At 39.3% G+C, this 26,151-nt stretch overlaps 1 protein-coding gene across 1 annotated transcript in view; it reads right to left on the minus strand.

Annotated features, from left to right (window-relative positions):
- Positions 1–26,151, minus strand: part of LOC309658156 (ELKS/Rab6-interacting/CAST family member 1-like) — a 182,029-nt gene that overhangs the window by 58,403 nt on the left and 97,475 nt on the right. Inside the window, 2 exon segments of the mRNA XM_082456433.1 lie at positions 13,596–13,732; positions 13,735–13,762. Of these exon segments, the coding sequence (XP_082312559.1) occupies positions 13,596–13,732; positions 13,735–13,762 (165 nt within the window).

Consider the following 26,151-nt stretch of genomic DNA (forward strand, 5'->3'; position numbering starts at 1 on the left):
TAAAATCCAATTAGGGCCTGACCTGCTCTTCTTTCAACTTAGCTTCATTAACAGCTGGCTTGTGATTTAAAAATAATATTTAGAAAACATTACAATTAATCCTTATTAAAAATAAAAGCACAATTTTTAAAATATTAATTTTCTCAGAATAAATTAGTAAATATTGTTTTCAATGATAAAATATATTCTTTCCATTTTATGATATGGAAAAAGTGAAGAAACTAACATGTCCTTAAGTCAAGACTCTACAGCAAACAAATAGAGTGTATAAAGAACCTATTCTTTCTGACTTCCTACCGAAAACAAAATAACAGGAGACTTAAAGAACCAATCCAGGACCACAAAAAGGGAAAACTTTCTAATTCAATTATCAGTTAGCTTTCTGCTACTGATAAATCTAAACTCTAAATACCAAAACCTAGGAAACTGGAGATGCAGGCAAGGTGAAATAAAGAGAAGTTACAGAAGCATACAAGGGAAAGATGATAACGTCTGCGTCAGCAAATTAAACTCCAAGCTACATTACCATTTATAATCAATCAAGCAAGAAGCTGTACAATTTTAACACAGATTCTGAATGCAGCTCAGATTCAAATGCTCAATTACACTTTCCAGGTCAGTGATTTATTATAAAGATAAGAAATTTACTGTAACAGAAAACTACTTTAAACCATAGCGGAGAGCCCTGGAAAGGAGAGGCCAGTGCTAATCCCATTGTACTGCATGCTTGGCCATCTGCTATTGTCTCATTTCATTCTCTGAGCGCAGGGCTATCCCCGTGCATACAAATACATATACTACCTAGAAAGCTGGAAGCCTATGGGCAGGCAGTGGTGGCCCAGACAGACCCAAAATCGGTCCAGAGTATGTGATTCACAATCCAGCCATTCTCAAAGCTGCTACTATTTTCAGAAAACAAGGATTTTTAATGCATATTTAATATGCCAAAGTAATGCCAAAGTAATACATTGTTTCCTGGTATTCTCCTTAAATATTAAAAGAGTTAAATATTACTTAAACTTACAATTATAAGTAATATTTGTGAGAAAAATGATAGAGAATGCAGATGCCAAGAACAAGGAAAGGATGAAAGCAGAGTTACCATCTGCTCTTCCTTATGGAGTAAGTGGATAAATCAAGAAGCAAAATAGGGACCTCCCTGGTGGCGTAGTGGTTAAGAATCCGACTGCCAATGCAGAGGACACGGGTTCGAGCCCCGGGAAGATCCCACGTGCCACGGAGCAAATAAGCCCGTGCACCACAACTACTGAGCCCGCGTGCCACAACCACTGAAGCCCACAAGCCTAGAGCCCATGCTCCGCAACGAGAGAAGCCACCGCAATGAGAAGCCCACGCATCGCAACGAAGAGTAGCCCCCGCTCGCTGCAACTAGAGAAAGCCTGCACGTAGCAATGAAGACCCAACACAGCCAAAAATAAATAAATTAAAAAAAAAAAAAGCAGCAGCAGCAGTAGGTTAAGTGTTGCATAGAATTAAGACATGTCTCCAGGGACTTCCCTCGTGGTCCAGTGGTAAAGAATCCGCCTTACAATGCAGGGGATGCTGGCTCGATCCCTGGTCAGGGAACTAAGATCCCACATGCCGCAGGGATAACTAAGCCCATGCGCCACAACTGCTGAGCCCGCGTGCCACAAATTATAGAGCCCACGAGCTCTGGAACCTGCGCGTCACAACTACAGAGCCCATGCGCCCTGGAGCCTGCACACCACAGCTAGAGAAGAGAAAACCTGCAGCCACAACTACAGAGAAGCCCACGCGCTGCAACGAAAGACCCTGTGTGCCTCAATGAAGATCCCGCATGCTGCACCTAAGACTTGATGCAGCCAAAAGTCAATTAAATTAATTAATTCAAAAATAAAAAGACATCTCTCCAGGAAAATCTCAAGATCCGCCTGTAAGGTTATACTTCAATATACCACCGCAGGTAAATTTCTAAAGTTTCTGATGGAAAATCTTCAGGGCCAGGGGAAAGAAAAACTGAATTCTATTTATCAGTTTCCTAAATAAACTAATAGGACAATAAAGATGAGTATATTCTCTGAAAACCTTCTCATTATGTAAGAAATGGGAATAATTTTCCCAGAGACCAGGTAATAGGAGACATCACAGTAAGAAAGAAAAGGCATTGAGAGACAGAGCTCTACCAGAAATTTTTAGGAATCCGTATTACAAATGTATGAAGTACAGAGGTGAAATTCCAGGGCGTGACCCTCTGGAAAGGACACTATTCCCCTTTTTCATTCACACCGCTCTCTCAGCTTGGGACCTCGTACCTCTTCCCCATCTGCCTAGCAAACTTTCACACACCTTTCAAGACTCGACTGCTAAGACTTCTCTTAGACTCCTTTCACACAAGGTCGAATCTGGAATGCCTTGCTTTGTGCCCACTGTACACCATTTGTATGGTAACTTCTTTAACTGCTACAACTCTGAGACTCTGAGAGCAGAAACCATCCTCTCTGTGTACTTAGCACAGTGCCAGGTGCACAGCAGAAGGCAATGCTGACTGCATGAATGAGACAGCTGAGGACGCCTGGGAAGACTGGGACGCCCACAAGAACATAAAGTGACTGTGCAACTATAAATGCACTCAGTAAGGGGGGAAAGGAGAGAAGCCAAGAAGATTCCAGTGTATAGAAATAGACACACTGCTTAGAAAGCTAGGCCATCGTGTACAGCATCATGTGGCTCACATCACTCTAAGAAGGAATTATACAGAATGATAATGAGTCCAATGGACTCAGATTTTCAAGACAGATTTCTTCTGGATGAAGAACAGAGGAGAAAATGGATTTACAAAGGAACTGTACTGTACAGCACAGGGAACTCTGCTCAATATTCGGTAATAACTGAAATGGGAAAAGAACTTGAAAAAGAAGAGTTACATATATATGTATAATTGAATCACTTTGCTGTACACCTGAAACTAACACAACATTGTAAATCAACTATACTCCAATATAAAATAAAAATTTTTAAAAAATAAAAAATAAATTAGACCTGCAAACAAACTGGGATTACCAAAAAAAAAAAAAAAAAAAAAAATCCTACAGACAACAAAAGGAGGTCTTCGAATTGTTTGGATAAACATATCAATCTGATAGAGTTTTCTTACAATATACCACAAAAGTCTTTTCTGAGCCTATGCAACATTTTATCACCTACATGGACGTATAAAGAATATATTCATGGGCATCCCCAGTGGCGCAGTGGTTAAGAATCCACCTGCTAATGCAGGGGACACGGGTTTGAGCCCTGGTCCGGGAAGATCCCACATGCCGCGGAGCAACTAAGCCTGTGCGCCACAACTACTGAGCCTGCGCTCTAGAGCCCACGAGCCACAACTACTGGGCCCGCGTGCTGCAACTACTGAAGCCCACACACCACAACTACTGAAGCCCGTGCGCCTAGAGCCCGTGCTCCACAACAAGAGAAGCCACCGCGATGAGAAGCCTGTGCACAGCAACAAGGAGTAGCCCCCGCTCGCCGCAACTAGAGAAAGCCCATGCGCAGCAACGAAGACCCAACACAGCCAAAAATAAATAAATAAATTTACTTTTTTTTAAAAAAGAATATATTCATAAGGGTTGAAGGCATAAAACTGAAGGAGATAAACAGACTAAATCAAGTTTCAAAAGATTCTCAAAGATTAGAGTCATTGGCTGAATTTAGCAAAGTAAATGTAATAAGAACAAACAATATTAACACCTATTAATATATGCATGGTATATAACACTTCATGGGTTCCAAGGTGCTTTTATACACATTACATCATCTAACAACCCCCCCAAAGTAACTATTATACCCTGTCTACAGATGAGGAAACTGAGGGTTAGTGAGTTTCCCCAATACCACATTTCAGGGAGGGCCAAGAACAGAACATTAATCACCTTCTAATCATCTCTCTTGCAACTAGATCCAAAATTCCAAAGAGTACAATTATGGAGGAAAAATGAGTGTAGAAAAACAACTGCCATCAGAAAAATTAATCAGGGCAAGTAAGAATAATGGGAGGAACAGCAATATTTCACCGAGGAAAATAAGATTTGGGGGCTGTCAAATATAGGCTCCCAATATCGAAAAAATCATCCTGCTGAAGGAGGATTACACTTGTTCAATACGGCCCAAGCTAATCTTAACCAGCAAATACGATAAGTAGCCAAATTCTGGTTCAAGGAAAGAGGGTCAAAACTGTCCAAGCCATTCATGCATCTTAATTGGACATATCTGACCATAAGCTGAATAAATCCATTTGCCAGACTTTGTAGGAAATTTTAATCAAACGAACAGCTGGGCTTTATCAAATGAGACTCTACATCTGCATCAGACATTGTTTCAAAATATACAAATAAACTTCTAGAGGAAGGTGGTTCTAATTTCACAATTATAAAATTAGGAATGAATTTAAAGTAAAACACAGGAAAAATTCTTTCTCAATGAAGATAGATATGTAGGTACAGAGAAGGTTTTTTCTACGCATTTTTATTATTCATATTCAAACAAAAGGAAACATATAAAGTATATAATAAGCACCCATGTACCAGCAAATTAAACAGAAGTAAATCTGCCTCCAGGTATTTTAAATATATTTCAAATAGAAATATGTATCTATATGTTATGAAGTATGTTAAATTACACACAAACGCATTACCCATCGTAAGAATGAGAATTACCTGAACTACTTAAGATACTCATATATTCTTCCTTATCCCAACCCTCTTCCCTTCCCTACCTCCAGAAGAAATAACTTTGCTGAATTTTTATCCTAAATATTCCCTTGCCCTAAAACGAAAAGAATAATATATTCCACTGTGTGACTATACCACAACTTACTAACTCAATCATTCTGTCAATAAACATTTGCAAAGTATTTCCTCAGTTCTGTTTTGGTTTTTTCCTTAATCCAAACAAGGTTACTATGAGCATTCTTACATACATCCTGGAGTTCATCTACAGTATATGTATCTGGCAGGGTACCCTTATGTTTAGTAAGTGCTTTCCAAAATAGTTGTACCTATTTAAAAACCCAACAGCACTGTGTGAGAAATTCAGTTGCCACATTTACCAACACCTGATACTGTCAGACTTCTTAATTTTTGCGAACACAGCTTACAATGCTAAGTATAAAATGGTTTCTTAATCTGGTCTTATTTTACATTCCACTGATTACAGTGAGGGTACATAACTTTTCATATTTATTTGCCATGTATATTTCCTCTTATATAAATTTTATTAACACATACACAGGTTGTACGAAAACATGCATCCTGACCTAAGATACGGGTGCATGCATAAACACCAAAGCAAGCGTTTATTTCTGCGAGAGAATGGAGGGGAATACTCTCAAGAAAAGACATGCCAAAGAACTTTGACTCTGTTTGAAATTTTACTTCCCAAGTTGAGTAATTACCATTACTTATTATGTTATTCTCTATGCTTTTTGAATCTCACAAATAATTAAATTATAAAATGTAAAAAGATAATATAAATGCATGGTCAACAAGCAAGCACCCAGCGGACTTCCCTGGCTGTCCAGTGGTTAAGACTATACTTTCCAATGCAGGAGGTACAGGTTCAATCCCTGGTCAGGGAGCTAAAATCCCACATGCCTCGCAGCCAAAAAACCAAAACATCAAACAGAAGCAATCCTGTAACAAATTCAATAAAGACTTTAAAAATGGTCCACATCCAAAAAAAAAAAAAAAAAAATCTTAACTAAAAAGGTACCCTTTAAAAAAAAACAAACAAGCAAGCAGCCAGGACCACTCTTGAAAAAGTGTTCAAAGGAGTTCTTGGGGAACCAAGAATTAAATGAAATGTAAACCTTGGGAACAGGTAAGCCATGGTGCTACAAACAGTGGTAAACATTAAATTCACTTAAACACAGAAATAAAGGCTAAACAATATGAATCACGATTACAGAAAAGACTTTTTCCCCTTCAAAAAGCAACACAATGTAAATATGAAAAGCACTGTGGTCTCAGCAAAAGACAACAAAGCTTACCAACAAAAATCAGGAAGGGGGATTATAAACAAACTAAGTATTTTTCATAAAAAGCAGTCAAAGAAACAGAGGCAGATAAATGGAACAGACCAGAAACAGGCCCAGATTTAAACGACAATTTATTTTTGGCATTTCAAATCAGGAGGAAAAAGGTAGATTATTTAATAAATATTATAATGATGACTGGCCACATAGAAAAAGAAAAAGCTGAATCATTAAAGCCAATATATAAATTTTATAAAACAATTTTTAGGTATAAAGAAAAAAGAAACTTTAAATGTACTAGAAGAAAGCATGCGTGAATTACTTAGTAACCTTGGTGGGCATAAGGACTTTCTGAGCATGACTGAAAATTGAGAGGACACAGAGGAAAGGACAACTAAATTTGACACATAAATTCTAAAACAAATACCATAAAGGAAGTAAAAAAGAAAATGACAAACAAGAAAATATATTTGCAAAACATGAGGAAAGAGGCCAATTCACTTACTAGGGAACCCCTATAAATCAATAAGGGAAAAAAATAAACCATCTAATAGAAAAATGTAGAAACGACATGAATATGTAGCTTCAAAACGAAGAAAACCCTATGAAAAAATGCTCAACATGCACTCAAATTTAAATAAATATTAAGCAAGAAAGTAGATATTTTTGGAACTTCCCTGGTGGCGCAGTGGTTAAGAATCCACCTGCCAATGCAGGCAGGGGACACGGGTTCGAGCCCTGTTCCGGGAAGATCCCACATGCCGCGGAGCAACTAAGCCTGTGTGCCACAACGACTGAGCCTGCGCTCTAGAGCCCGCAAGCCACAACTACTGAGCCTGTGCGCCTAGAGCCTGTGCTCCGCAACAAGAGAAGCCACTGCAATGAGAAGCCTGTGCACCGCAACGAAGAGTAGCCCCTGCTCGCTGCAACTAGAGAAAACCCACGCACAGCAACAAAGACCCAACGCAGCCATAAGTAAGTAAGTAAGTAAGTAAGTAAATAAATAAATAAATAAATAAATGGGGGCGCGGAGAGAGAGGAAGAAAGGGAGGGAGGGAGGGAGGGAAGGAGGGAGGAAGGAAGGAAGGAAGGAAGGAAGAAAGAAGGTATTTTTAAATTATCTACCAGGTCACTGGAAATCTTTAAAGGTTTGGCAACAAATGTCTGATGAAGCTGTGCAGAAACTCATCTTAATATATAAAAGCACAAGCTTTTTAGAGAACTGGGCATCCATCAATTTTTTTAGATGCATACAATATCAATTCATGAATGAGGTATGTTTATGTCATTAATTGTTATGCTACTATATCAAATATATAAACAAGAAAAAACCCTATAAGTATCTACTTATACAGCTATAGGACATCAGTTATTTATGGTGCAAGTAAGACACCGAAAACCAAGCAGACATTAAAAACAATGAGATAAAGCTACATATAAAAAGGCACAAAAATACGTTTATTTTTAAACGAATAAAAAAGTATGATCCCACTTGTCTTTTTTTAAAAATGGTGTGTAACATACGTATGCCTATATATGCATAGATATTTTATAGAAGAGTATACAAATAATTATTAACAAGTTACATCTCTAAGGAGCTGCACTGAGAGGGTCAAAGGATGAGAAAAGATAAGTTCATTTCATATGTTTTTGTACTTTTGAATTTTTTTTTACCTTGAACATATATTACTTTCATAATTTAAAACTAGCTAATTTTTTAATCCACATTGTCATTTCTTAGTGTCTTTTCTTTAATTGAGGTATAACTGACATGTAACACTGTGTAGTTTCAGGTGTACAACATAATGATTCAGTATTTGTTTATACTGCAAAATATCACCACAAGTAAGTCTAGTTAACATCTGTTACCATATATAGTTATGAAATTTCTTTTCCTGTGATGAGAACTTCTAAGATCTACTCTCTTAGCAACTTTCAAACATGCAGTACAGTACTGTTAACTATATTTAGTCACCATGCCATACGTAACATCACCAGGACTTAATTATTTTATAACTGCAAGTTTGCACCCTTTGACCCCCTTCTTAGTGCATTAAAATCTAGATTTTAAAACAGTTGAGTACATTTACTCAATATTTCAAATATTTCAAAACAAATATATTTCCAATATACTAGTGATTCTACATTATGCATAAAAATTAGACAAAAAAAGTTTCAGAGGCTAAACTTTTACAATGATTGTACAACACTCTCCCCCAAAGTATACTTCAGAATTATTTTTTCTATTAAAAAAATAATTGTGGGCACACTAGAAGTTAGTAGCAAAGTTACAGCAACAACCTACAGTGGGAATAACCCAGGGATTTACAGCAAGCCAAAACATTAATACACATTGACCAAGAAAAAAAAAGAATACTCAAGTGTATAACACGTTTTGCAAAGCTCATGTGTTTCAAAGTTCCCAATTAAAAAGCAATATAGGGACTTCCCTGGTGGTCCACTGGTTAAGAATCCGCCTTCCAGTGCAGGGGACATGGGTTCGATCCCTGGTCGGGGGAATAAGATCCCACATGCCATGGGGCAACTAAGCCCACGTGCCTCAACTAGAGAGCCCGTGTGCTGCCAACTACAGAGCCCATGCGCCACAACTAGAGAGAGAAAACCCACATGCCACAACTAGAGAGAAGCCCGCGCGCCGCAACGCAAAGCTTGTGCGCCGCAACGAAAGATCCCATATGCTGCAGCTAAGACCTGACGCAGTCAAAAACAAACGAACAAACAAAAAGCAATATAGGGGAAGTTTCTACAAGCTAAACATAGTCTAACCATATATCCAGCCATCATGCTCCTAGGTATTTACCCAAATGAGTTAAAAACTTGTGCCCACACAAAAACCTGCATGGGAATGTTTATAGCAGCTTTATTCATAATTGATAAAAACTGGAAGCAACCAAGATGTCCTTCTGCAGGTAATTACATAAACAAACTATAGTACATCAGACAGCAGAATATTATTCAGCGATAAAAAGAAGTGAGTTATTAAGCCATGAAATGAAATGGAGGAATTTTAAATGCATATAGCAAGTAAAAGAAACAAGTCCTGGAAAGGGTGCATACTGTATGATTCCAAATACATGACATTCTGGAAAAGGCAAAACTGTAAACAGTAAAAACAGCCGTGGTAGCGAGCTGGGAGAGCGATGAATAGGTAGGACACAGAGATCTTTAGGGCAGTGAAGATACTCTGTATGACGCTGTAATGGTGGATTCATGTCATTATACATTCAGCAAAACCCACAGAACTGTACAAGACAAAGAGTGAAACCTACTGTAAGCTACAGACTTTAGTTAATAATAATGTACCAATATCGGTTCATCAATTTTAACACATGTACCACACCAATGCAAGATGTTAATAACGGGAAACTGTGGGCAGGGAGTAAATGGGAAAATGCCCTAAAAATAAAGTCTGTTAATTTAACAACAACAACAAGAAAGCAATAGGGGGTATCTCAAAGGCATAGGGAAGGGAAGAGCCCAGCGGAAGGTGCTCGGCTGGGGGTTGTAGTTAAGGTGGGACAAAACCAGGTGACAAGCAAGGAGGAAGGGGGAAGGGGCCGCACCACAGCAAACACAGCACTCGTGTGGCCAGGGAGGGGCTGCTGACCCCGTGCTCCTCTTGGGGAGCTCACAGCGAGCCATTTGTTTGTGTTCTCCGCACTCACGCATTCTCCAAGTCTTGGGAACTGGAACATCTCTCTCTCCCGGCTCAGAAATGATCAGTGGAAAAGGAACCAAAACAAGTACCTCATTATGTGTCAAGATTAATCTGGGAAAACTGTGGGCTGTTGACTGAACTGCTTCTCTTAATCGGCTGGTGCTCTAGCTTTAACAGTTCCCAGGAGACAACCTGAAATCCAGAATCTTCTCAAAATAGAAAAGAGTGGGGGAAATTCTGAATACATCACCAAACAGTAAGAGCCTCAAGCCTTTGGAAAGAGCCCAAAGGCCAAAAGCAAGACCTGCAGAGCTCTGTCCACACTGGTGGGTAACCTGATGATTATCTAACAAATTCAGCATGTGTCTACCAGAGTTCCAGAAGAGTGAGAAACCTTGGGATTCGTCTGAGTTAGAACAATCTTTGATTACAGCTGAGTCACCTCTGTGTTCTTAATACAAGTAAGACCTGGGGTCTTTTCACTGTGTCTATCTATTCATGTGATAAATGTCGCCCTCCAGTGTGAAATGGAAGGACGCCCTTGTTCTGTGGGGAAGACAACTGTGGAAGAAGGAGCTATGAGTACGGAGAGAGCCACCTAGAATGCCCCCTCCAAACCCGTCGGCAGAAGGCCTCTTCCTGGGGGCCTCTAACAGATCCTGAATGCTGCAGAAACCCCAGAGGCTTGGGATCTGGGACCTTCCAGGAACTCAAGATCTCTCTTGCTGAGGTCCTTTCCATCATCACATGGACCAAAGTCTTCACCAAAGCCTTTGTGCTTCTCACCGTCTTCCTTACCAGGAAGCTCCACACGCCAGCCAACTATCTCACTGGCTCCCTGGCCAAGACCAATCTCTTGGCTTTCATCTTGGTCATAGCCATCTGCATCACATATACCATCACCCACACCTGGAACTTCAGCCAAATCCTATGTGACTTCTGGCTGTCTTCTGGAATCACGTGCTGTGTGCATCTCTGCATCACTGCTGTGGACGTGTACTGGCCATCACCAACATCCTGTAGTACAATAAACGCCAGATATGCGGCCTCCACAGTCACCACTGTCTGGGCCATTTCATCTCCATCCTGTCGCTCTTCTCCCAGATCTCCTACATGATCTACTCCACAGATGGTGCCTTCTACATCCTGTCCGTGCGGCTCATCACCTTTCACACGGCCTCCGGAAGCCACCATATCACCACAGCCCAGCTCATCAGAGTTCACTCTACGCCCTCAACCCCCAGTCTCGCACTCAGCCAGCTCCCCTCTGTCAACCACCTGAAAATCAAGCTTGCTCATAGAATCCTGGAGCAAGGGGATGTTTGCACCTCAAGAAAGGAAAGCCATCATAAAAATAACTATAGCTCTCTTGAGAACCTTTAACTGCCTCTAAACTTACTGTGTTTTCTGGTTTATTTTATGCGGACCCAAAAATTAAAGCTATTTCTATTTTATCAGCAAACAATGGTCCAGGAAACACATCACGAACGTTGAGTCTAATGATGTTAGTACAGCAACTTCTACAACAAAATAAGTAGGCAGAAAGCACTGAAGGCTCTAAGCACTGAAAATGACAGGTATAGAGGCATTATCTTAAAAGAAGCAATAATAATCTAAACCAGTTTTGAAAGTACCTGTGCTACCTATTTGACAACTGTTTTAAGACAAATCAAAGTCTCTAACATGACAAATTAGTGAGGCAGCTAGTGTACTAAAAGGAGCACAATTACCGGCCCTCTAGAGCCTACGCCACTGGCCCTCCACGGCGAAAGGCAAAGAGACTAGACAAAGCATAATACATGTCATATTTGTAGGATGTCCTGTAGTGTCAAAAAGCTTGAACACATACTACTAATTCTCCCAACAGGAAAGTTGTTGTCATGGGAAAAGCTGCATTTTGGAATAAGACCAACCTTGTGACAAAACCTGAAGCTACCACTTTTTTAGCTAAACAAATTTGTACAAATTTGAACCTCCCTTATTATGTAATATGTCTCGGACTTTGTTGGTTTGGGGCTTGTTTTTGTTTTGGGGGCGGGAAAGGGGAGCATGGGAGAATGGATACCAAGGTATAAAAGTGTTTTATTAGTGAGTACTGAAATAACTTAATGGATTGGGACTAACATTTTTCTATTTCCTTTAAGAAATGGGAGAAGATAGTTCAGAGTACATTTTGTGAAAATTTTGTTTTAGCTGTACCTCTAAGCATGTATACTATACGTTGACACAGATGAATGTAACATATATTTCTCATTATGTGTCATGGCCTAAAAATTTAGCCACTGATTATAACAGAGCAATCAAGATCTAAACTCCACTACCAAAAAGTTGCAAGGATTAAACAAGATTACAGATATAAAGTGGCTAACATAAGTGCTGCCACTCTATTTTTACAAACTATGATTATTCCAGGATAATGAGGCATTATTTCTAACTTCAAACCCCTGTTCACAGTTATTAAAAACTTTTTTTAATGTTTATCTAGTTAAAAATAAGACGTGCATTAGTTTGAAACAACCTTTGGGTTCTAACCAATGTACTTGTGACTTGGCAAAATCCACCAACATTACAAATGCATATCCTTTCACCCAGCAATTCTACTTTAAGTAATTTACCTAGAAATATACTTCACATATGAATAAACTAAATATGCACATTTTTAAAATGCAGCATCATTTTACATAACAGCAGAAACTTTAAGCAGACTGTCCATCAGTGGAAACCTTGTAATAAACCGTAGCACATCCACACAGGTGCTGTTGGTAACAATGAAGAAGCCCCGGAAGAAGTTTCAAAATATATTAATGGGAAAAAAGGAAAGGAAAGGAAAGGGAAATAAAGGAATGGTAACATTTGTGTTTAGAGAAACATTTTTGCTTTATATGGATTATGCATAAAATGTTTATGGAAGAACACACAAAGAGGTAAACAGGAAAAAAGAGAATACGTATTTGCCTGTGTATATGTAAACTGTGCCTGGAAGCGTATACAAGAAACGGGGTAAGGGGAAGTGAGCAGTTGGGGGTAAGGTGAGAAGAACATATGTATAAAAATGTAAAGCAAAGTAGCATCCACTAACAAGATACTACAGTCACCCATCTAGAGTGATCAAATTTTTATGTTTACTCATTGAAAGCAAATGAAAACCAAATTAACAGAGGACAGATATTGAACATGGTCCTCTGTACACAAAAGAAAAGCTGAATTTGAGGTTTAGTGAAGAGAGTTTTATTCCTGGGCTATTGTTAGAGGTTAAAAATAAACTGGGACAATGTCAAATATTTCTGATCTATCCCCTCAGTGGAGAAGAACAATAAATACCAGTGTCTACTGTAACTATTATCTCAAAGGTACCCTTTAATTTAGCTAAAAGGGGGAGGGGAAGACAATTATCAGTACTTCCCTTATTTATTACAGTGTTAGCCTCTTTCCAGTTATGATTAAGGTAAAATAGGAAAGAAAGTCTTCCTTTCCTTGACATATGTAGATTAGATGTCATTATAGTAGCATGTGTTTCTATTCACAATTGCAGTCTTGCAAGAATCCCGGCCCACGTACTACACTAATTCATGGCCCTACAGTTGCCATTACAAGACAGAAGATTAGGAGAGGTAGAAGAATGCCAATGCAAATACTCTGGCAATTTACAAGGCACTTTTCAGAGACAGTAGCATGGAAAATACTACTGAAGATACCAAACAGTGTTTACTTCGAAAGTTTAAAAACTGAATATACAGAACAGTTTTCACAATCTACCTCCTGCAGCAATGGTTTCAATTACGACCTGCAAAAATATAAACAGAGGAATGAGAGAGAAACTCTGATAGCACTTAGGTACAACTCAGTGGTAGGAATGAGGACGTGGGTCTGATGCGGGACCCTGGGCTCGGAACACCTGCACCTCACCTTCTTCTGAAGGACATTAACTTTCCGCTCCTTCACATCCAGCATGTCCTTGAGGTCATGGATCTCTCCAGCTTGTGTCCCCTTCTCCTCAGCCATGTCCTGGATTTGTTTTGTCTTCTTATTCAGCATGGTTTCTTCTCTTCCAAACGCAACCGCAGAGCATCCACCTAAGAATATAACATTTTTACAAATGATTAATTGAAAAGAAAGGAACGTAATTCCTTCCAAATAGATGTGTACAGTTGCCTAAATGATACTTTTAGAGTAAACTTTCATTAGAATCAAATAAAATACCACTCTAAATACAACTGTGACTATTTAGAAATGAAACCCTAAAATTTTGTGAGCACTTCCATGATAAAATAACATTTACATCCGTTAAATTACGGTGTAATCAAAATAAACAGATCTGAATAAAGGGGACAAAATTGGAGAATTTATATAAAGGGGTTGAGTTGAGCTTTGCTACTTCTATAAAAGTGGTATAATCTATTATGTTTCTCAAATTTAGAATCATTCGGAGGATTTAAACAGAATGCCAGGCCAAGCCACCAGTTTCTAATTTGGCAGGGTTGGGGCTCAAGAATCAATATTTCTAACAAGTTCCCAAGTGATGCTACACTGCTTTAGAAAATCTAAAAGTAGAAAGAAAACTGTAAGCGTCACCAAACATGACACTTGCTGTATCAGAGACTACAATCTAGCTGCAGCTGACAATCCCATAATGCACTTAGAGATCTGTAAGGCAAAGCAAGGTCTACTTTCAGATCTCAAGACTAGTCAGCTAAAGCTTGGTATCCAGGTACCTTTATCACCAAAGTTTCCTACCATCCATTAGATATAACTTTAAAATAATTAGAAATCTAATATAAGTACTTATGTTTTCTTCCAGTTTTGAGATACAACTGACATACGGCACTGTGTAAGTTTAAAGTGTACAGCATAATTATTTGACTTCCATGCGTCATGAAGTGATTATCACAGTAAGTTTTATGAACATCCATTGTCTCATACAGATACAAAATTAAAGAAATAGAAAACAACCTTTTCCTCATGACGAGAACTCTTAGGATTTTCTCCCTTAATGACTTTCACATACAACACACAGCCGTGCTGATTATCTTTATCCTGTTGTGCACCGCACCCCAGTACTTATTTACCTGATATCTGGACGTTTGTACCTTTTGACTGTCTTCATCCAATCTCCCCTCCCCTGATTCCTCACCTCTGGTAACCACATATCTGGTCTCTTGTTCTGTTTGTTTCTCAAGTGTAACTGACCTACAGCCCTATGTTACTTCCTGAAACACAGCAGTGTAAGTTGATTTTACTATACATTTCAAAAAGTCTATTACAATACGTCACCACACAATAATATTCCATAGTTACTGACTGTATTCCCCACACTGTACATTTCATCCCCTTGACTCATTTACTTTTGTAACTGGAAGTTTGTCCCTCTTAATCTCCCTCACCTATTTCTTTCCTCTCCCCATCCTCCTCTCCTCTGGCAACTACCTGTTTGTTCTCTATATCTATAATTCTGTTTCAGTTTTGCTATGTTTGTTCATTGGCTTTTTAAGATCCCACATAGACGCGAAATCACACAGTATTTGGCTTTCTCTGTCTGGCTTACTTCACTTATTAGCATAATGTCCTCAAGGCCCATCCATGTTGTCACAAACAGTAGGATTTCCTTCTTTCTCATGGCTGAATAATAATATACACATACACAGACAACATCTTCTTTATCCATTCATCCACTGATGGACACTTAGGTTGCTTCCATATCTTGGTTCATTAATGCTGTAATGAACATAGGGGTGTATGTATCTCTTATAATTAGTGTTTTTGTTTTCTTCAGATAAATACCCCAGAGTGAACTGCTGGATCATACAGCAGTTCTACTTTTAATTTTTTGAGGAATCTCCATACTGTTTTCCATAGTGGCTGCACCAACTTACATTCCTACCAACAGTGCACAAGGATTCCCTCTTCTCCACAGACCACAGACTCACCAGCACTTGTTATTTGCTGGCTTTTGGATAATAGCCACTCTGACAGGTGTGAGGTGATATCTCATTGTAGTTTTGATTTGCATTTCCCTCATGATTAGTGATGTTGAGCATCTTTTCACGTGCCTGGTGGCCATCTGTATGTCTTCTTTGGAAAAATGTCTACTCAGATCCTCTGCCCATTTTTTAATCAAGTTTTTTTTTTTTTGATGTTGAATTGTATGAGTTCTTTGTATATTTTGGACCCCTTATTGAATACATTATCTGCAAATATCTTCTCCAATTCAGTAGGTGGTCTTTTTGTTTTGTTAATAGTTTCCTTTGCTGTGCAAAAACTATGTAGTTTGATGTGGTCCCACTTGTTTAGTTTTGCCTGTTTCCCTTGCCTGAGGAGACCTATCCAAAAAAAATTACTAAGACCGATATAGAAGAGGGTACTGCCTATGTTTTCTTCTAGAAGTTTTATGGTTTCAGGTCTCACATTTAAGTCTTTAATCCATTTTGGTTTTTTGGTTATTTTCTTAAATTAATTTATTTATTTTTGACTGCGTTGGGTCTTTGTTGCTGCACGCGGGCTTTCTCTAGTTGCGGCGAGCGGGGGCTACTCTTTGTTGTGGTGCGCGGGCGTCTCATTGTGGCAGCTTCTCTTGTTGTGGAGCACGCGCTCTAGGCACACGGGCTTCAGCAGTTGTGGCTCGTGGGCTCTAGAGCGCAGGCTCAGTAGTTGTGGCACACAGGCTTAGTTGCTCCGTGGCATGTGGATCTTCCTGGACCAGGGCTCAAACCTGTGTCCCCTGCATTGGCAGGAGGATTCTTAACCACTGTGCCACTAAGGACGTCCTTTTAATCCATTTTGAACTTGTTTTTGTGCATGGTGTGAGAGAGCAGTCCAGTTTCATTATTTTTCATGTAGCTGCCCAGTTTTCCCAACACCGTTTGTTGAAGAAGCTGTCTTTCCCCCACTGTATATTCTTGGCCCTTTGTCATAGATTAACTGCCCATATAAATGTGGATGCATTTCTGGGCTCTCTATTATGTGCCATTGATCCATGTATCCATTTCTGTGCCAGTACCACACTGTTTTGAATACTGTAGCTTTATAATATAGTTTGAAATCAGGGAGCATGATACCTCCAGCTTTGTTCTTCTTTCTCAAGACTGTTTTGGCTATTTAGGGTCTTTTGTGTTTCCATACAAACTTCAGAATTATTCTAGTTCTATGAAGAATGCCATTGGCATTTTGTACTGATTTTAAAATCTATTCACAGCAACTTTCATTAAACATACTCACACACCAAATTCTTTTGTTTTTTTGCTTTCCCACTAAGGATTTATAATTCAGCAAATAGTTACACATTTGATTACAGAAAAACAGGGAGGTGGGTTTCTTTCTGTTCAACAAAAATGTAACATGAGTCACACATGCAAGCCACTTCTGAAATTTTTAATTTTCTAGCAGCCACATTAAAAAGTGATAAAGGAACAGGTAAAATTAATTTTAATAATATATTTTATTTAATCTAATATATATACACATTATTGTCATTTCAAACCTGTAGTCTATATAAAAAAACTATTAACAAGCTATTTTACGTTTCTGTTTTGTACTAAGTCTTCAAAGCCCAATGCATATTGTAATTGACACTTATGTCACATCTCAATTTGGACTTGCCATGTTTCAAGTGCTCAATAGCCACATGTGGCTGGTGGCTACACACTGACAGTGCACATCTAAGATAACAAGTACGTTTCTACAGAACATCTTTAATCTTGAACTTGTCCTATATTATTTTTCCTGTCTGAATGTAGAATAACCCACAAAGAAAAAAATAGGTCAGACTTCCTTGGTGGCGCAGTGGTTAAGAATCCGCCTGCCAATGCAGGGGACACGGGTTCGAGCCCTGGTCCAGGAAATTCCCACATGCCACGGAGCAACTAAGCCCGTGCGCCACAACTACTGAGCCTGCGCTCTAGAGCCCGCAAGCCACAGCTACTGAGCCCGTGTGCCACAACTACTGAAGCCTGTGTGCCTAGAGCCCGTGCTCTGCAACGAGAAGCCACTGCAATGAGAAACCTAATTCTTTTTTAAAATAGGTAATATGGGTAATGACTCACAGAGAGAATACCAAAACATCAGGAAATATTATTATTACCTTATATCACAACTATATTATTACATCAATAACATATTGAAACTATATTATATCAAAACAATAAGGTATCTGAGAACCAGTACTGTATGTTTAGTGGCACTTACTGCTCAATAAGTATTGTGGAAAATTTCCTAGGAGACCAGTCTCATTTGAGACTGATATAGATAAGCCATCATGTACTTACAAATTACGTTGGACCACGCTGGAGAGGAAAAACATGTAAATAAACAACATTCCACTCTGCTAAACTCGATTTCTCTCAACCACTTCAATGCCACCAGTCTCACCAAGCCAGAAATAGGGGAAGCCGTCTTTTCAGGTCCCATTTATAATTCGTCAGCACAAGTTCCACTGCCCCCTCAATAAACACTCTTGCACCTGGAATTTTCCTCTATTCTACTTTAATTAATGATACAGGGTAAACCTTATTACATTCTGGAAAGGTCCACCTAAGAACTTTCAAACTCTGAAAATCTTATTTCTGAAACACGGTTCTTTCCTTTCTTCTACGCCTACTAAATCTACTCTTTGTCCATAGTATAACCTCTGACCTATCATCCCTAACTTTTTGTTATTCACCTCCATTCTGGTTTTATTTATTTTTCTCACAGCCTGAGCAATCATTTCAAATACAGCCTCACATCATCTTTTTTTTTCCAGGCATGTTTATTTTTACAAACCTTTACTTCTGTATTAAACAGTTTTCTCCATTCTACCCTCAGACTTCTGAACCTTCCTACACATGGTTATGTATATGCTTGCCAAGCACACACACAGTATATCAAAAGTCCTCAGAATTCTATTCTCAAGCATCGTATTTTCTTCCCTTGTATTTTCCCTGTGGAAAAATTCAATTTCCCATGGTAACCGGCAAAACTGGTACTTTGAGAAGAAAGCAGACCCAAGATCTCAAAGCTAAAAATAAGTGATGGAGCATGGATTTAAGATTAAATGGTCTGTCTTCAGATCCTAAGCTCTTAACCACTAATTCTGTGAGATTTCATATATGTAAAATTCTAGAAAATGCAAACTAATTACAGTAACAGAAAGCAGACCGAGGGTTGACTGGATATGAGGGAGGAAGTGGGGAGGAGAGAAGAATATCAGGGAGAGGCAGAAGAAAGGGGTTACAAAGAGGGACAAGAAAACCTTGGGGACAGGGGTTCTTTATCTTGACCGTGCCATTGGTTTCAGAGGTGTATGTGCCAAAACTTACCAAACTGTACATTTTGAATATATGCAGTTTATTTGATGTCAATAAATTTGATTTTTTTAAGTAAGCAAAATTAGAAAGCATGGTATTAGAACAGGAATAAACCAACAGACGTTTGCCACAGAAATGCAAGCCCAGACACACACACTCACACCATTTAGTGACCCATACACATATAAACAGAGGTGACACTGTAATCAGTGAGGAAAGCACAGAGTATCTGATAAACTGTTCTTAGACAACTGGCTACCCATACTGGGGGAGGGGGGAAGAACCCTGACTCGTATCATACACAAAAATGAATTCTAGATGAATTAAAGCTTTATATATAGAAAGCAAATCTTTAAAACTTTTAGAAAGAAAGATACTGTTTAAGTATCTTTTAAGACAGGGCAGCATGGAAGGATTTTTTTTTTTTTAAAGACCCAGAAGGGATACATCGTAAAGAAGAAATACTGGTAAAGCCAACTACGTTAAAATTCAGAACTCTTACACGTCATTTACCATCTTAAAATGTTTTAGTATTTTACCTATATTTTAAGTGCCTGAAATAGTTCTTAGTACACATACTACTAAGGAAAATAGAGGCATATTTATACTAACTTTTTTTTTTTATTTATTTTTATTTTTGGCTGTGTTGGGTCTTCGCTGCTGTGCACGGGCTTTCTCTAGTTACAGCGAGCAGGGGCTACTCTTCATCGCAGTGTGTGGGCTTTTCATTGTAGTGGCTTCTCTTGTGGCAGAGCATGGGCTCCAGGCACACGGGATTCAGCAGTTTTGGCACGCAGGCTCAGTAGCTGTGGCTCGTGAGCTCTAGAGCGCAGGCTCAGCAGTTGTGGCGCACAGACTCTGTTGCTCCACGGCATGTGGGATCTTCCTGGACCAGGGATCGAACCCGTGTCCCCTGTATTGGCAGGCGGATTCTTAACCACTGCGCCACCAGGGAAGTCCCTACACTAGCTTTTTAAAATATTGATATTTTGTGAACTGGTCAAAATAAATATGATGCAATACTGAACTTCAAGTTTCAAAATGTATGACCATTTACAATCACTCCAAAAAAATTAAATACCTAGGTCTAAATCTAACAAAACATGTATAGGCTCTGTATGCTGAAAATTACAAACAGCTAATGAAAGCAACTGAAGAAGATCTAAATGAGTTCTTCCCATGAATAGTATATGAAATGGAAACTTGACATGTGTAAAGATAGCCAATCTACTTAAATTTTTCCTCAAAGATGAGGAAAAAGAAAAGATTACTCAGCAGTGACCAAAAAAAAAAAAAAAAAAGTGTTTTACTGACAAACAGTAGAACTACAATAAGCCAAGCCCAGCGAATCCAAAAGATGTTACATTACAAATTTCCAGTTTTGGTGCCTGAATTCAGCACTAGAGAGCTCAGAGCAAGAATTAAAATCCAATGCAGAACAAAGATGGAATACATGATCACCACTGAGTTCTCCAATGGTCCTTTCTAAAGTGCAAGGTGACAAAATTCCTTAAGTTACCCCCAGTTTTCCTTCATCTACCTATTAAAATCAGAAACACTCCACTATGCAAAGAAGGAAAAAAGGTCCAGAAGGGAAATGTCAGAACAGACTGAATATTTATTCAATAGGGAGAAAAGAACTGCCACCACAGAGCAAAGATTCTTGTGAATAGGAAATTCAACGACCAGGCTGTCGAGATGCCAGAAGAACTCACTGACCCTTATCCACCTGGCGTTTGTTGAGGCTCAGCTCCAGCCGGCCTACGTGGCTACTAGTCCCATCTGACAGCATCAGATGTGGCTCCTATTAGTGAACCCATTACAGGGCATCCATCAGTCAGGGCGAGTCAAGAGGGAGCTCCTTGAACCCTCTGACCCGCTGCACAGTTAAAGAGGTCAAAGTCTTAGAAAGTACACATGCCAGAAATCTAAAAATAAATAAATCTCATGCCAAGTCATTTCTACCTAATTCCTACATTCTAGTTTGTATTCTGTATACTATATATTCCACTTCTAATATGTATTCTATATATCCCAATAACCACAAGCAAAACAAAGCAACTCACCTTAAAAACATCTTACCCAATACTCTTGAAATACACTATTAAATTCTTATTGCAGAAGTCAAAAGCCCAGACATTTAAACCTGTAGATAAGTTTGAACTGCCTTGTCTCTCAGTTCTTCTCAGCATTAATTTCAGAAAAATGAAAGGCTTTCCATCTGTGGGTCAGGAATCAGAATACAGCAGGAAAACGTCCCTCATCACTTCTAAGTGTTTCTCATTCTGATGGGACCAATGTCTCAGGATAATAACTGTGAGGCCTCATATTGCTGCTTCTTTACCAAAAGTACCCAGATGCCCCAGCTGCACTTTTACGTTAGATCCCTGACTCTGCTAAGTGACCTGGAAATGGGCCTGCAGTAACCACTCATAGATACCTGCATGCCGATTTGAGGGAATGTCAGGTATGAGACCCGCAAGAACTGGTGACTGAAAAAGGTAAAGAATGAAAACTCCTGTTATAAACATACAAACCTTTGGTGTTACTGCAGTGGGAAATGCAGGTTTTGATATTAAAAATATTTCATATCACAAATATTAGCCACAGAAACTACCCAAGCCCACAGTCTAATTACTAAGTGATCTTTTCAATTCAAATCACCTGTGTACACTTTTTCTTGATCTGCTTTTTCATGCAATGCAGAATTTAAATGGGCTAGTCTGGAGAGCTGAGATAAAAATAACCACAAAAACCACTTTGCTACTACTAGATTAATTGCTCTGAATTCTACACTGATCTTTTGGTTTGGTGTGAACTAAATTCAGAGTATAATTTTGCGTGAGGTCCATATTTTGCAAACCACAAAAAACATATTCAGGAAAACCCCTCACAGACTAGCAGGACACACAGTCATCACCCTAACACCATTCTTGGCAGGAGGAATAAGACCTTTTTCATTCACATCAACTGAGCTGGAGGAACAGCATCTAACCAGCTTGCCAAGCATCCACGTCTGTGGCAAACAGGTTATGCCAACTTCAACAAAATCAGAAGGTTTTTCCTCCACAAGACTTTCTCTACCAAAGGACATGAACAGAAAAATGGCTACCTTGCTGTTTTGGCCTTTTACTTCTGACCACAGAAGTATTAATTATCTCAACCCATCTTAACCTTCTTTTGTTTTACATCAATAAACAGATCTACCTAACAGCACATTAGCACTAGTAACTGCATGCCAGTGACAAGGGCATGTTTCCTATATTTATTTATTTATTTATTTTTGGCTGTGTTGGGTCTTCATTTCTGTGCGAGGGCTTTCTCTAGTTGCGGCGAGCGGGGGCCACTCTTCATCGCGTTGCGCGGGCCTCTCACTATCGCGGCCTCTCTTGTTGCGGAGCACAGGCTCCAGACGCGCAGGCTCAGTAATTGTGGCTCACGGACCTAGTTGCTCCGCGGCATGTGGGATCTTCCCAGACCAGGGCTCGAACCCGTGTCCCCTGCATTGGCAGGCAGACTCTCAACCACTGCGCCACCAGGGAAGCCCCCATGTTTCCTATAATTCCTCTTTTGCAATTATATGACTCACTGCCTTTCTAACTCTCTGACCACACACCTTTTCAGTTTTCTTCACTGGATCCTCTGTCATTTCCCCCTCTTTACATCTCACTCGATACAACCTTCCTCTGGAGAAACCAATTCATCCCTAAGGCTTTAGCCACTACCCCCATCATGACAGCTTCCTAATATTTATTCCTAGCCTATTCCTAGCCCCAACCAGTTCTAAAAACCTGAGATTCTAACAAAAGTTTCTGCTTTCACTGAATATTTAGTTTAGAATGAGCTTTTTTTGTTTTAATCTTTTCTTTTAAAGGACCTTTAAAGATCACCTAACGTGGTCACATATAAATGTAAGTTAAATCTGAGTACTGTCTACTATATTATTTTCTGCATTTTTCCTGTATTTCATAATTTTTTTTTTAATTTATGTATTTATTTATTTGGCTGTGTTGGGTCTTTGTTGTTGCACGTGGGCTTTTTTTCAGTTGCGGCAAGCGGGGGCTACTCTTAGTTGCGGTACGCGGGCTTCTCATTGCGGTGGAGTCTCTTGTCGCGGAGCACGGGCTCTAGGCGCGTGGGCTTCAGTAGTTGTGGCACATGGGCTCAGTAGCTGTGGCTCACGGGATCTAGAGCGCAGGCTCAGTAGTTGTGGCGCAGGGGCTTAGTTGCTCTGCGGCATGTGGGATCTTCCTGGACCAGGGCTCGAACCCGTGTCCCCTGCTTTGGCAGGCGGATTCTTAACCACTGCGCCACCAGGGAAGTCCCCATAAACTTTTAAAAAGGTAAATAATCTGAACTACTCCTAATTTTAAAGCTGAGGAAATCAAAGCCGAAACTAAGTGACTTGCCGAGGATCACTAAGTATAATTTCCTATCACCACATCTCCCACTGTTCCCATCTAGAAAGGAGGATGACTGAAGGGCGTTGGGTCATGAGGCTGAGAGTGTACACAAGCAGACCTTTTTAAAAGGCTATTTCAACTGCACTGAGTTCTGTCTGACATCCCAACAAAAGGTTGAAGAGCTCAGAGAAACCTGCAAAAGGCCACAGGCAGAGATGTGTCATTCAACAGTGCACAGTTTATCTGTACAAAGGTGGGGAGAGGGCTACAAAGTTATCATCTAAAAAAACCAGTGGTGATATTTTAAACCCACTGATATTTAATATTCACCTCCAAATTCAGATGAGAACTTCATAATTTAAAAAATCTATTCTAGCCACATTAAACATCTATTCTAACCTTAGGAAGGTGGTATTATTATTATTCTCAGTGACAGATGAGAAAATGGAGGATTACAGAGGTAAAATAACTCATCCAAGGTCACATAACTAATAAATGTAGAAGGCTGTTTCAAGCCTAGGTCTGACTCCAAAGCCCATGCTTTGACCACAGTGCTACTAAATCCAGACCACCTCTGTGAAGGTCAACCGATTAAAGGAGATGTTCATAAAACTGGAGCAATTCCATAGATACTATACACTGTACACTGCCCAACACAAAAGGACCTCATTCCATGGACCCTGAACAGGAAAAACACCAGGTCTTTTCCCACATCCCGTTTTTCCTTCAAGAATTTTAAAATTAAAAAACAAAAACAAAAAACTCCTGAATCCATGTTCTTTTTCATATGTGCTTAATTTTGTGATTTGAGAGCTGGATGAAAGTCTAGGGTAGCTTCAGAGAGGAGGATGAGATCGATAAAGAGCAATTATAGGGGGCCTCCCTGGTGGCGCAGTGGTTAAGAATCCTCCTGCCAATGCAGGAGACACAGGATCGAGCCCTGGTCTGGGAAGATCCCACATGCCGCAGAGCAACTAAGCCCGTGCGCCACAACTACTGAGCCTGTGCTCTAGAGCCTGCGAGCCACAACTAATGAGCCCGCGTACCACAACTACTGAAGCCTGCAAGCCTAGAGCCTGTGCTCTGCAACAAGAGAAGCCGCCGCAATGCGAAGCCTGTGCACCACAACAAAGAATAGCCCTTGCTCGCCGCAACTAGAGAAAGCCCACGCGCAGCAACGAAGACCTAATGCAGCCAAAGATAAATAAATAAAATTATTTTTTTTAAAAAGAGCAATTATAGGAACAGAAAGATAGCAATTATAGAAATAGGTGAGAACTTTCAAAGAGCTGGTTCAAACTGTCTTTTATGGGATCCAACAGGAGAAAGCTGCTTTGGAAAAAGTGAGCCTTGTCAAGTGTCACCAGAGTAATTTAAGAAAAAACAGCAAATCCTGATAAACAGGCATATAACATTCATATAATCACCCCAAATTCAAAAGGAAGTTAGCTTTTCTACTGTTATCTTTTAGAATGAGACCCTTATATTTGAGCAGTAGTCCTAATAACTTACAGGGGTAATTGATGAAACTCAATTAGTCCTAAAAACAAATATAAAAACCATCCAAGAATGACCACAAATACAGTCTTTGTTCTCTATGGTACAAGAAACCAATCCCAAGCCCATCTGTGTGAGACCTAGCTAATAAGAACACTATTTCAGAGGGGGGTACAAAGAGAAGGATGGGTTGCCAAGGGGAAGAAGTCATCTATTAGACTGTGACAAGCTTTTAAGTGTTTGCATTATCATTAACCAACTGCCTGGTTCCCTGGTTCCCACACCTGCCACCTCCATCCAAAACTATCACAGCAGCACTTGGCAACAGGCTCAGCTCCAAAACACTGGCGCCCTCTTCTGACCCTTTTGTAGTACTGCATTCATACCAGGCACTGATGTGAAAATCTCTAATAAAGCCACAAATTAATAAATTTGCAGCTAACATTTTCCAGATAATTCTGTATTTGCAATTCCCTGAATAAACCTTAATTTAGCTTGATAAAAATGTTAAATAGCAGACCTTCTACATAAAATTTATGCCAATGAAAAGAAAAGCAACAACGTTCTCTTACCGTTTTAACAGTTTACATATATTAGCTGATAGTATTACAAGAATTAGAAGGATGCCAATAACTGACAGACAAAGACCTTACTATGTGCCAGGCACTAGGAGTGAATAAATTAGTTTAATGCTAACAACCTAATGAGGCAGGAACTCCTCTTCATCTTACAGGTGTAAAACGAGGCACAATGAACTTAAGTAATGTGCCCAGGACCCTGCACCTGGTAGCAAGTGGTAAAACTGAAGTTCACACTCAATAACTGTGACTCCAGAGCCAGAGCCTTATCTACCCCAAAATATCCCTCTGAGGTATCATGATAAAAAGAAACGTGATCAAAATAGAAAAAGTATAAGTTGTAAGGAAAATTATAAATACATCATCCAAATCTCTCATTTTCAACAAAATCCCTAACTGTAAAAAAATAAAATACTACATGAAACATTTTGGTCATTTTCCCATTCCTCCTCGCTTGAAGATTCTGAACTTCTGGGTCTAAGATGTTTTTATGCCTGCTTTTTACTACCCATTCCTTTCTTCATTACACTATGCCTTTATTTATCTATTATCTTGTTCTTTAAAAGAAAAGAAAAAATTAATCCATACTATACGCTTTATTTTTCTTCTATATAGCAGAACTGCTTACCTATTCCTACCTAAATTCCCTATTTCATTGAGATCTTTAGAAAATATTTTCCTTAAGACAGTAAATCCAAATAGCATC

This window comes from Balaenoptera physalus (assembly GCF_965194825.1).
Source record: "Balaenoptera physalus genome assembly, chromosome: 3".
Taxonomy (NCBI): Eukaryota; Metazoa; Chordata; class Mammalia; order Artiodactyla; family Balaenopteridae; genus Balaenoptera; species Balaenoptera physalus.